Genomic DNA, 12661 nt, shown 5'->3' on the forward strand with positions numbered 1-12661 from the left:
AGATTGGTTTTTATGTGCATTTAAATGGTACAATCAGCAGCACATTTTAGGTCCCAAGTTAGACCAAGATTGATCTTTGCTCTATATCTCAGATCTGTTAAGATGCATGAAGCTATGAAGGGAATATAATTCCAAAGAGGGATTTCAGGAGAAAATTGTCATGACTCATAAGGTCCACATTTTTCAAATTTCAGAATCAGTAAGAGATTTCTGGCCTTAGAAGAAATAAAACAAAATATTTTATTTATATTTTACCGATACTTAATTTCCTTTAAAATTTACCAATATATTTTCTAGACATTAAGAAAACAGTAACCAATCAAGAAAGATTATCTTAAAATCCCAATTATTTAAAAAATAGTTCATATTACTTTTGTTCATTAGGAAAAAATAATATTCAATCTCATGTCTTCTGTTTTCAAAGACACTTTATTGAAGCAGTTAAAGATTTTACAAGAATGCTAAGATACTGATATTTTTGGAACCTCATGAAAGGCATCTCACCCAGATGTTTCTGTTGTACTTTAAGGTTTACAAAGAAGATCTACCTCAGCTAAAGCAACAAAGTAAAGAGAAAAACCACGTAGTGCCCTTCCTCAAACGAGAAAAGGCTCCTGAGGACAGCTTGAAACTCCAGTTCATACACGGGTGGGTGGCCTGTCATGGGCGCCCGTGCGTGTTCCTCTGTCTCTGCCTGGTTATCACCAATCTTAGCACCAGGCTTAAGGGATCCCCTCCCCTCAGTGTTGTCCTCCTCCTGGCTAGCTCTTCTCTGCAGTGTGCACTTGAACCTGTGGTTGCTATTTTAAGTGTGACTCTGTCCAGTTTCCTCGTCGATGTTCTGTGCCATCACAGTGTGATTGCCTCTAGATTTTTCAGACTTCATGTAATTCCATGACATAAAGGGTACTACTGCTCATTGCTGCTGCACTTCTTTCTCATCACCATCTTCACTTCCTGTTTCTCCTTTCCCCTAGTCCCCTGCTCTGTTTTGCTGGCTCCACCATAGGACAGTATTTCCTTCAAATATATTCTGCACATGTGCCCAAAATAATTTTGAATTTTATAAAATTATATGCACCCTTGTGTATTTTAAGTAGACAACTAAAACTTTTTAATGTCAGTTTAAATGGTTGAGAAGATGCTGTCTATATTATGAATACATCAGTCCTTTAAATGGATGCAAAGGAACCTAAATGCCATAAATATTTGATTCTCACTATTATCAACTTAAAAAATACGTGAGGCCAGATACAGTGGCTCACAGCTGTGATCTCAGCACTTTGGGAGGCTGTGGAGGTGGGATTGCTTGAGTCCAGGAGTCCGAGACCAGCCTGGGCAACATGGTGAAATCTCATCTCTACAAAAAGCTAGCCAGATGTGGTGGTGTGCACCTCTAGTCCCAGCTACCCAGGAGGGATGCTTGAGGTAGAGGAATCGCCTGAGTTGGGGAGGTCTAGGCTGCAGTGAGCCATGATCTTGCCAGTGCACTCCAGCCTGGGTAAGAGTGAGGCCCTGTCTCAAAAGGGTAAAAAAAAATACATGAACAAGTCCTTCTGTAACAGGAAGAAATTTTACATCATTCATATTTCTACCTAAGCTCATATTTCCATTCTAATTTTCCCATAAAATTTTACCCTAACATAATGTTTTTATGCTTGAGAGTCCTTTGTCACCATACCTTCTGCAAGAAAAAAAAATTTCTGTGACCCTAAGACTCTAACTCAGCCCAATACAGTATCCACTAGCCACACACAGCCACTGAGCACTTAAAATGTGGCTATTCTGAAAAAAGATGTTCTGCATATGTAAAATGCACACCAATTTTGAAGACTTACTATGAAAAGAGGAATGTAAAATATCTCATAAGTTTTTATATTGATTACATGTTGACATAGTAATACCTTAGATGTGTTTTGGGTTTAAAATGTTACAAAATAAATTTTGTTTTCTCTTTTTCTAATGTGGCAACTAACAAATTTTTAATCACTTAGGAAGATTATGTTATTTTTCTGTTAGATAGTGCTGTTCCCTTAACAATTTATTTGAATTATAACTATTAGTAAAATCGACTAAGTCAACATAAATGTATTACTAATTATGACATATAATTATTAAGCACAGAAAAATTTTGTTGGAAATTATTTTAATATGATAGATTCGTTTTCAATTGCAAGATCTGTGCATTTATATTACTTATTGTTAGAATGTAACAAAGTTTAATATTGAGTCTATTCTCAGTTCTCATTCTTGTATAGATGTAAGCTCTGAGAAAGTTTATTCTCTTAAGTAGGTAAGAATGGAGGCCATTTTATAGCAATGTTATTCAATTCTTCAAACTCCTATGATAGGCCAAAAAAGTCATATTTGATTTGGATATATCACAAAAAATAATCATCTTTCAGCTGGTAATTCCATTAAGTGTCTGTACAATTTTGTTGAAAGCAAAGAATTGGAAATCACTTGATTTGCAGGATTCCTTAGCCAGTCATTAGAGTTGTTTTCTTTCAACATCCATACTTGTGTTTTGAATTGTTCCTTTGTTTTGGTGCCCCTGGAAGGGTCTGTGTCCCAGAGTAATACCGCATGGTAGGATTCCCGATGGGGGAGAGGAATGGCTTCCTACAGTGGGCAGAAGGCATTTATGGGAGGGGAGATGGGAAAGGAGTACCTGCGTCTCATCACAGATGTGTTCTCAGATGATCATTTTTAAGAAAAAGCACACACAATAGCTGAAGATCTGCAAACAGATTCTGTTATAATGTTCAGTGCCCATGTGCCTTTTTGAAAGTCATCTCATGCCCTCAAATGGCCACATATCCTCATTTAAACATTGCTGTCCTATGTGACACCTGGGGTTCCACTTGTACTTGTTCACGTCAATATGTTAGCCTTGCCTCTGACACCTCCTGCTCCATGCATTTGCTGTTTGTTCAACCACTGTGCATTTCTTGGACTTGTGCTTCAGTTATAGAGGCTACGACTGTAGAAACAATCTGTTCTACACACAAGCTGGAGAAGTAGTCTACCACATTGCCGCAGTTGCTGTCGTGTATAACCGGCAGCAGCACTCCCAGAGGCTGTACCTGGGGCACGATGACGACATTCTTAGCCTGACCATCCATCCAGTGAAGGACTATGTGGCTACTGGGCAGGTATATATCTCCTGTAAAACTAGGGCCTAGCCAAAAAGAATTAAATTTTTGAATTCAGTTTACATATTAGAAATTCAAGAAATACTGGGTAGAAATAAACATGAGATGGGAAGGTGAAGATTGAGTGAACACTGCATCCTTCCATGATGATGGGTGAATCAACCAAAGCATTCTAGCACTATTGGGAGACCTCTGAGGAGTTCTTTCCCTGGAATGATGAGATCTACGAATGGGACCAGCTAAAACTAAAATAGTGAAAGTTTTGTCAAGGAGCAGTTTTATATACTTCCTCACTGTATGCCTAGGACTTAGTGTGTCCTAGGTACTCAGTAAATGTTTATTGAATGAAACATTTAAAAATACTATAACATCTAGAGTATAATTATATTTGTAAGACTTAAAACCATAAGACTTTTGACTAATTTATATTTTAGCCTTATGAAAACACCTTGAATTTTATCTGACCTTTTTTTTGAAATGCCTAAACCTTAGATTGAGTCTATAATTGAAAAAGCTGCTAAAACAGGGACCCTCTACATTCATTTGGGGATGGAAAGAGAAAAATAATAGTTTATTTATTAAACAAAGACTTTATTCAACTCAGATGTATTACCTTGCTGGCAAAAGAGTAATATTGTCAAAAGTATTTTTAGTTTTATCTTCCTCAAATGTATAGATTATACTTTTGTTCAGTTTTTATCATGAGTGTTTAATTGCAGATAATACTTCAACTGGTATTAACTAAGTGGCAAATTCTAAGAAAACATTCTTGGTATAATGTCAAAGGTTAACATGAGACAAACCCTCTCCTGAGACTTGACATGCAGGTGGTAAAGCCTTTGGACAGGGTTCATAACCTGGGGTTCATGAAATTCATGAATGAAAATGAGAGCATGAGGGGAGTCAACCCCTTAAAAGGTATATTTGGGGGGAAAAAGGATCCATAACTTTTAAATTGTTTTTTAAAAGGGTTACAATCCTCCGAAGGGTAAGGACTGGCCATTGGTTTATACATGAATTTGCCGGCCCTCCAACTGAACGTTAAGAGACCTATTGTGTTAGTTGATGTTATAAGGTTTTCCAGGTAATTGATCATTGCTTTGCTTTTTCACTTGCCCTCATTTTTTGCCTATCTTATAAACAGATGGTGCTTGATTCATGTGTATTTAATAGCTTCTTTTTTAAAGTAAAAGCCAGAGGTGATTTTTTTACATAAACCCCCAAGAAGATACTGCACTCAATACTGTATTTGATGGAAGGTAAACCGGTGGCAAACAGTATTCCAGCAGCCACCTGCAGGAGACTGGGCCTCCACAGACCTCTGTAAGAGTGGCCTGGATGCTGCTGAATTATGCCTATGGCTTTATCTCCCATTTTTCCTTTTAAAGTCATCACACCCAGCAGATTTCCCATCCCCCTACATATTACAAGTGAGGAAAACCACTTTACTATTACAATTTTCTTTGTTTTTGGAGATTAGTGTGATAGAAGCTTGTATCCCTGCAAAGATAATCCACCTTACTGAAAGATAGTTATGCCATGAAAATGTTATTTCCCAGGGGGAGAAGCGGGGCCAGGCCTCCTCCTGGTGGGTAGCGTAATGGAGAATGGGTAAAATAACTGGATAGCATCATGACAATGTACAAGTGACTTCCTTGACTGAGAAGCAGAATCTGTGTCGAGCTGGGAAGGCAGGAGAGGGAATGGTAGAAGTATCTGAGAAAAACAAGGCACAGTGGACATTTGAATTAGCCTTAAAGGCCCAGGCATCAGGTTAGGCTCTGCTGAAACTCTACCTGATTGCCAAGACAAGCCTCTTAGAGATACAGTGCCTCAGTTTCCTCATCTCAAAAATAGCTGAGTTGTACCAGATGATTTCCTAGGGTCCTCCTACTCTCCACATGGGTTTATCTTGGTTTCTGAGCAGTGTTGGACTGTAAGGAACAAAATCTTTGTTAGTATAACTTATTAGTAGTTAATAACAGTCATCCTGTTATTTAAGGTTGGAAGAGATGCTGCTATTCATGTGTGGGACACACAAACTCTAAAATGTCTGTCGCTATTGAAAGGACAACATCAGAGAGGAGTGTGTGCGCTTGATTTTTCAGGTAAGGCCCAGAGTCATTGACACATGGTTCTACATTGAGAGAGACACACACAGAGAGAGTGTGCATGCACACGCGTGTGTGTATGTGTGTGTGTATTTAAACATGCTCCCACTTAGTTGTTCTTTTTGTATTGAAGTGCAAGCTCTTTGTATGCCAGCTACCCACTCTTAGACTGGGAATCATACATGGGAATACCTCATCGAAAAATGTGGCCTTTAGATTACACACCCCTTCCCATCTTCATTTTCTCTCTCCCAAGTCATTACCCAGAGCTCACACTGTGTTCTGTATTTGCTTGAGCAATTTGAAATCCAGAGCAGCTGTTGCTGTTGACTTAGTCGCAAATATCTGGCAGTGACTCAGAACATCAATTTCATCTCTCCAAATAAGTGGGAGCACATCACTTCTGATTGAAAATACAAAGTACTAGAGAGAAGGCTGCAAATTCTCTGCAGAGGGTCACTTTACAACATTGGTATTTTGGAAATAACTTTTATGTTGAAAAAATAGAACTGAAGTTTTCATCTTAATTTAAAATTTGAACACAGTATCATAAGAAATAACTGAAGAAAGTAAGTTCCTTTAGAGTGAGTTTTCTTTAAGCTAGCGTTTGAGAATGAAGGCCTATCACAAAAAGTATTTCTGCCTAGAAATTTTTAATAATCAAACTGTAGAAATTTTTAATAATCAAACTGTAGAAATTAGATCAATAGAAAAAGAATTCTAGACTTTCTACAGAAAGCTATTTTTATAATTTTTTTCTAAATTTTATTCAAGTGCTTAACCAGTGTAACCCGTGTAATATTAAATTCCATAACTCCACAAGCCTGATCTCTCTTCCCTATCCCTTCCTCTCCCTGTTCAAGCCCTCACTCCCTCTCATCTATACCATGGTAGTCATGCTGGTCTCTGATTCTATCCCACTTCCTCAGTCCATCCTACCCTCTTCTGGAGTCTCCCAGAAGCACAGTTACCATTGCCACCACATGGATTCCCCTTGGTTGGCTGACTCAGTGTGGAGCCCTTGGGACATCCATGGCCTTCCCTGATCTGGCCTTAACCTTCCTTAGCAGTATTTTTAACCCACCAGCCCTTAGTGCTCCTTCACGTCTCTCTAACTGTGGAGGCTACATGTACTCTTGCCCTTCTTTTGCCTGTGTTCTTTGCTCATGCTGTTCTAATGTGTCTTTTCAAGTCCTCCCATCCTTTAAGGTCAAGCTGGAAGTTTTCTCTTCCAACTTTACAGGGAGAAATAACCTGTCCTTTTTTCTGCATCCCTTTTTTTCTGCATCCCTTAGCCCTTTGTTGTCATTGCTCTTATGGCACCCATTGTTCTTGTGACACTCCATGTGGCACGTAGTTATTTGTGTCATCATCTCCCATGCATTTCACACACAGTAAACTACTTGGCAGCAAATCCCATCTCTCTGCTCCCCACTGCACATGTCATACTGCTGTGCAAATAGAAGCTACTAAAAAAGTGTGAATGACTAAATGAACAAATGAGGTTCTGCTTCATGCACTTTATCTTGCCTTTCCCTATTATTCTAGCAGTAATAGGGATATAAACCTATTTGGGTTTATAATATAGAATTATATAAACCACGTTTGGGTGAAATATAATATAATATAAACCACGTTTGGGTGAAAACTACCTTCATTGGCTGACAAATGCAACATGGGGCAATTTTTAGTTTTCGTAACAGGCTTGTTCTCACATACTGTAAATTACTCTACAAATCTGAGCTGCTGTATCATTATTAGAAGTTATTCAGTGCCTTCGGTGATTATTCAATTAGTAAAAATCAAGGCTAAACAGTTCATGCTCTACACTGGTGACGTGAGGTAGGAGAAGGCGTAAGTGTCAAGGGAGAGAGAACTCCACATACCCCCTGCCAGCTGAATAACACACTAAGTAATTCACTCAATAAACAGTGAATACAAAGTCCACACTCCCGGAAGTTCGATGGACATGCAGTTTTAAAATAGGTGTGCCATGTGTCAAAAACTGTAATTTTAGTTTCAATATGATCGTATTTCAAAGATGTGGATGAATTCCTTCTGCTTTTTGTTCTTCATAGTTCCACTCCTCAGTGGCCAAACTGCCCTTTTCCTAAAATTAATTTTGCTAGCAGACATATATGTGTATACTCAATATAAGTAATTAATATGCTTTAGAAGAGTGGTAAAATGCCCATTAAAGTAGCAAAAATAAATAACAACAGCTAAATGTTTACCACATTATTGGGAATCCAATATATTCATACTCTTGGCAGCACTGAAAATTGACTCAGTCCTAGCGAACAATCTGGCAATGTATGATAAAGCTGTAATTCAAAATGACAAATATGAAGACTGTATTTTATGCACATTTCAATGTATCAGGATGAAAGAAAAAACTGAACTCAAAACACCATCTATCACTGATTGCAAATGAAAATGTGCATATGTGTATTAGCATATAAACAAAGTGGCCAGAAATTTAGAGTAATATAAATAGAATTTAATCATTAGGTTATTTCCTCCATAGAGTTGATTAATTTTCTATTTTTTAAAATCAAAATAATTAGCCCATGTTATTTAAATACCTTTGGAGGAAGAGATTAGCAGATCAAAGACATTAATTATGAGTTGAGTTCATAGCAATAAGCTGGTCCCCTGTAATGTGGCCTCTGCATTTCAGATAGCTAACATTTCTTCTGGACTTATTAGTATTATAGAAGAAAGAACAAGAAGTTAAGTGAGCTTAGAAACCTTTTTCCCATAAGACAGCCCTTCAGATCAGTGCCTGGGTAGAGAAATGAGATACTCTGGAGGAGGTGAGGAGCCCGATTCTGTAACTGCTTCTGATTCCCATCTTGGGCAAATAAATTCCCAACCATGAAATATTTGTGCATAATAAGGGTATTTCAGTATTTTAACAATACAGTCTCCATTCCCCAGGTAACAATCACTGGGAAAGAGCCCATTTTTCAGCAAGTGTGTTGCTTGTGATTATGGAAATTCACCTTTTTGACTTATAGGTTAAGGAGTATGTCAATATGTAAATGGTAGAAAGGAATCTGATAGCTTTAGAAAGTACTAATACTAAGGACTATTGTGGAAAAACTTTCACTGATACGTGATTCATTACCATGAATGGTTACATACAGATGAACTGTAGTCATTGACTGGGGTTTGGAGTAGGGGAGTGGGGACCTGTGGTGATTCCTGAAAGTGTGAGCTGAGGCCTGTTTGGTATAATTTCTATCGATAGCAGTCTGTTACAATAATATAGTTTGAGTCTTAAACCCCTGCACCACTTTATAGGCTGAGAATGGAGATCCTGAAGTTTGGTGATGTGGCCTGGGTAAAAGCCAGCAGTGGCCGATCCAAAGGCAGAACCCAGGTCCATTGCGAGAGCCACCAGGCCTGGGTTTGACAGCAGGCGGGAGGCATGCCAAGAGTTCTCCTCTGTGTCAGGCCTCCTCCGGCCCCTTCCCTTTGCTGGTGCTAGTGTGTATACTTGGCAAGAGTGTCATGCCCGGGTATGCAGGCTCACTTTCCGCTCCCTGTGCCCTCCAGTAAGCATGTCCATCTGTCCCTCCCACCCTCCACTGTAACTGTGGAGTAGACATGGTGGTGCATAGAGGCCCTCATGTGGAACAGCCCCAAGTGAAGAGAGATCCCGTTCTAAAACAGCCGAGAAACACACACTTACCTGAAGTATGAGCAAGGGCAACGAATGCTACCTTCTTTTGGAAACTGATAGAAAAGTGAGTAGCTCAAGTAGAAATGTTGAAAGAGGAGACTACGTAGACCTTGTTTAACCATGTAAACAGGGCACTGACGTGACACTCATCAGTGATGATTTAGCTAGTGCTCCATCTGTGTGCCTCAGTACCCCTGTCGCTGCCCATCTCTTAGGAGTTAGCTCATTTGGGGGGTTTTGTGGGCACCTACTGATAGTGTGCTTGTCTCTTACTAGAGAATAAATTGTCCTGGATATATAAAGCAGGCAAACAGTGCGAAAATTAGACAACTGAGGATTTAGATTGTTCTTGCCACTTTTCGAAAGCAAACAAAAGACATTTTTAATCAAAAACATTTCTTGGGACAGAATTTGTAACTGGGCTACAAGGACAAGAGGAATGAATTTGTATTATCTCAGTTGAGAAGCTCTTTTAACTCAGTATTTATTACTGTCCGGGGAAGGGGAACCATTTTTGTTTTGTGCTTGCCGTGAGGGAAGTGCTTCCGCATGAGTAGAAAACCAGATTAGAAATAGAAAAGGTCAACCACATAAATATTTTCTAGCTTAAATATCAACCATATAATTTTTTTAAACCTTCATAGAATAATACTGATTTCCATAAGAGCACATCTGAGACTTGATTTCATTGTGTTCAATAGAAAACCTATGCATTTTTTATGAGCCCTGAATAGAGTGACCAACTCATAATTGTCTGAATAAAACTTTTTCTAATTCACCCTTTACTGTTGACATTAAATGCCTTCCTATTATTTCTGGACTAGTCACAAACATCCATAATTAATGCATGCTGTAACTGGAAAGATGTGAAAGGACATTACCTAAGACTCTAAAAACATGGCTAAAAATAAAAAACTCCAACTAACTGTCCAGAGAGTAGATTTCCAAAGCAAGACCAAGCCTTACAGGGAAAGTGAGAACTGGGAGAGTAAAAATGTAGCCAATTTTACTTCCAAACTGTGTAGTATATACACAGAAATAGCCCATATCGGCAGAACTCAGGGAAGTCAGTATCCCAAAGAAGAGGTATGGTTGTTGAGGTGCCTCAAGGTTTGCACTGCTGCTTCCATTGCTACCAGAATCAAAATACCTTTTTTGGTTTAGAAAGGTGGTGCAACAGTGAGGATAAGCTGAGAGGGTCTTGCAGAAATTCTCCTAAAATAAAAGCTCACCTCCTACAACCCCAAAATCAGCTTACCCTTAGGCCTTCTTCAGATGACATAAAACTTTATTATTTTAAATGTATTTGTGCTTGCATTCCAAGAAGAACATATAACTACACAGATTTGAAAAGAAAACGTGAAATACAGTCAGTGAATGCAACAAGACATTGAATATTTGTGCAGTGTTTTTGAAATGAATAATTTTTTAAAAATTTGTTTATAATTAACACATAATTGCAAATGTTTACAGAGTATAATGTGACATTTCAATACGTATTTATATTGTGTATTGACCAAATCAGAATAGCTGTCACATCCATCACCTCAAACATTTATCATTTCTTTGTGGTGATAACATTCAAGATCTTCTTTTCTAGCTATTTTGAAATATACAACACAGTATTAGCTATAGTCACCTTAATATGTAATGTAACACCAGAACTTACTCTTCCTAACTGTAACTTTGTACTCACTCTTTACTCATCCTCCAAAAACAAATTTTTTTTTTTGAGACAAGTTCTCACTGTGTCACCCAGGCTGAAGTGCAGTGGCACGATCATGGCTCACTGCAACCTGGACCTCCTGAGCTCAATCGATTCTCCCATGTCAGCCTCCCTAGTAGCTGGGACTACAGATACACACCACCACACTTAGCTCATTTTTTTTGTATTTTTTATAGAGACTGGGTTTTGTCATGTTGCCCAGGCTGATCACCAACTCCTGGGCTCAAGGGATTCACCTGCCTTAGCCTCCCAAAGTGTTGGGATTACAGATGTGAGCCACTGCACTTGGCCAAAATCTTTATGGCTATATAACATAGTACATTCCATTTCAATTTATACCATCCATAGGCATATTCTGTCTTTATCTTCCTCCTCCTCATCAATGTCACCAGTATCATCAACATTCGTTGAAAGCTTGATTAGTGTGAGGCTTACAAAGGAAGTGTGATAAGATTATTATAAGCCTCAAAAGAGGTTATGATCTTAAAGAGAGAAAACACCAATAAAAATAAAATCAAATACAGAGGCATGCCAACATAAAAACAACCAGGCCATAGCAAGAGCTGTGGAAAAAGTAATGTTGGTAATGAATAGGAAGTCATTACTAGTTCCTTCTCCTAAATGCATACAGAGGGACCTTGCCCAATTTAAAGCCTGGTAACCTTTAAGCATAAGGGGGTATCATTGGTTGTGATTTGAAAGACATAATTTATAATAATCACCTGGTGGTGATTTAACCCTTAAGGAAAGTGTTAATGTCTTCATCTAATACTACAGCCGAGTAGCTTGAAAAAGTCATGTAACTTTCAAATCCTTGCCTCATACTTAATAGTGATGGAGGGTTGGAGAGGATTTGGTTTGTTAAACCAGACTTTTTCTTTCTCTGACTTTCCTTTGTCCAGAAAAGGAGGAGGAGACTACCATTTCCAGTTGGTTGGAGAAGGGTCTCTTGCACAAGCAAGGGCCCTCGAAGCATGGGCATTGGTTAGCATTTGAGATGAGGTTGCCAGATTGAGCCAACAAAATTATGGGATTGCCAGATTGAGCCAACAAAATTATAGGAAGCTCAATTAAATTAGAGTTTCAGGTAAATAATTTTTGTCATAAGTATATTCCATGCAAAATAAGGATAAATATGTAATATATTTATAAATATTGCATGGGACATACTTGTACTAAGAAATTAGTTACTGCTTACCTGAAATGCCAGTTTAACAAGGTTTTCTATATTTTACCTGGCAACCCTAATTTGGGGTCTACTGCAGGTCTGCCTTTGAAAATACCAGTTGAGACCTCCAAATGGACTGGCAGACCTGGGAGAGGCAATTTATCACAGTCCTGTGTTGCTTTACCCTCATAGCTGGCCCTTGGTAGTCAGAGAAGAGCCCTGATATACTGACGCAGGATGAGCTTGATCACTCGTCTCCTAGCAACCGCACAGCTAGTGGAAGAGGGAGGCTGCTGACCCAGAGATGCTTCTGTGTTGAATCTAGCCTTGCAAGGAGGCAGCAAAGGAAAGGCTTATTGACTATACCTCTTCTTTTGTCTTGAAGGGAAAAAGCAAATTAACTGTTTTTATTTGAAATTTAATTGTGCATTCAGTATATTTTTAAAACAATTTTTGGGAAAATAACCTAAATGTCCAAATTATAGTAATCATGGATAATTATTATTCTCTTAGAGAAATAAATTGTCCTGGAAATGTAAAGCAGACAAGTGATGCGAAAACTGACAATAAGCAGTTATACGTAGGGATTTACAATAATCTATTCTTGCCAGTTTTCTAAACAATTATAAGTAATATTTAATACTAAAGGAAAATGTTCATGATATAATAGATGAAGAAAGACTAGATAACCTGTTTAGTATGATTCTGGTATTGTTTTTTTCTAAGCACATTTATGTAAAGACTGGTAGGATATATATCAAATGTAAGCCTAGAAATTTGGAAGATTTAAAATTTTTCTGTATCCATATTTTC

The 12661-nt window shown here is 38.2% G+C and overlaps 1 protein-coding gene across 4 annotated transcripts in view; it reads left to right on the top strand.

The window, feature by feature from the left end:
* The window catches only part of EML6 (EMAP like 6), a 254910-nt gene that overhangs the window by 150089 nt on the left and 92160 nt on the right, over positions 1 to 12661 (top strand). For all 4 annotated transcript variants that reach the window (XM_003908660.5, XM_017947530.3, XM_031655162.1 and 1 more), the window contains exons 14-16: positions 530 to 648; positions 2969 to 3155; positions 5158 to 5263. In XM_003908660.5, coding sequence (XP_003908709.5) covers positions 530 to 648; positions 2969 to 3155; positions 5158 to 5263 — 412 coding nt within the window. The remainder of the gene's footprint in view (positions 1 to 529; positions 649 to 2968; positions 3156 to 5157; positions 5264 to 12661) is intronic.

This window comes from Papio anubis, chromosome 14, assembly GCF_008728515.1.
Source record: "Papio anubis isolate 15944 chromosome 14, Panubis1.0, whole genome shotgun sequence".
Taxonomy (NCBI): Eukaryota; Metazoa; Chordata; class Mammalia; order Primates; family Cercopithecidae; genus Papio; species Papio anubis.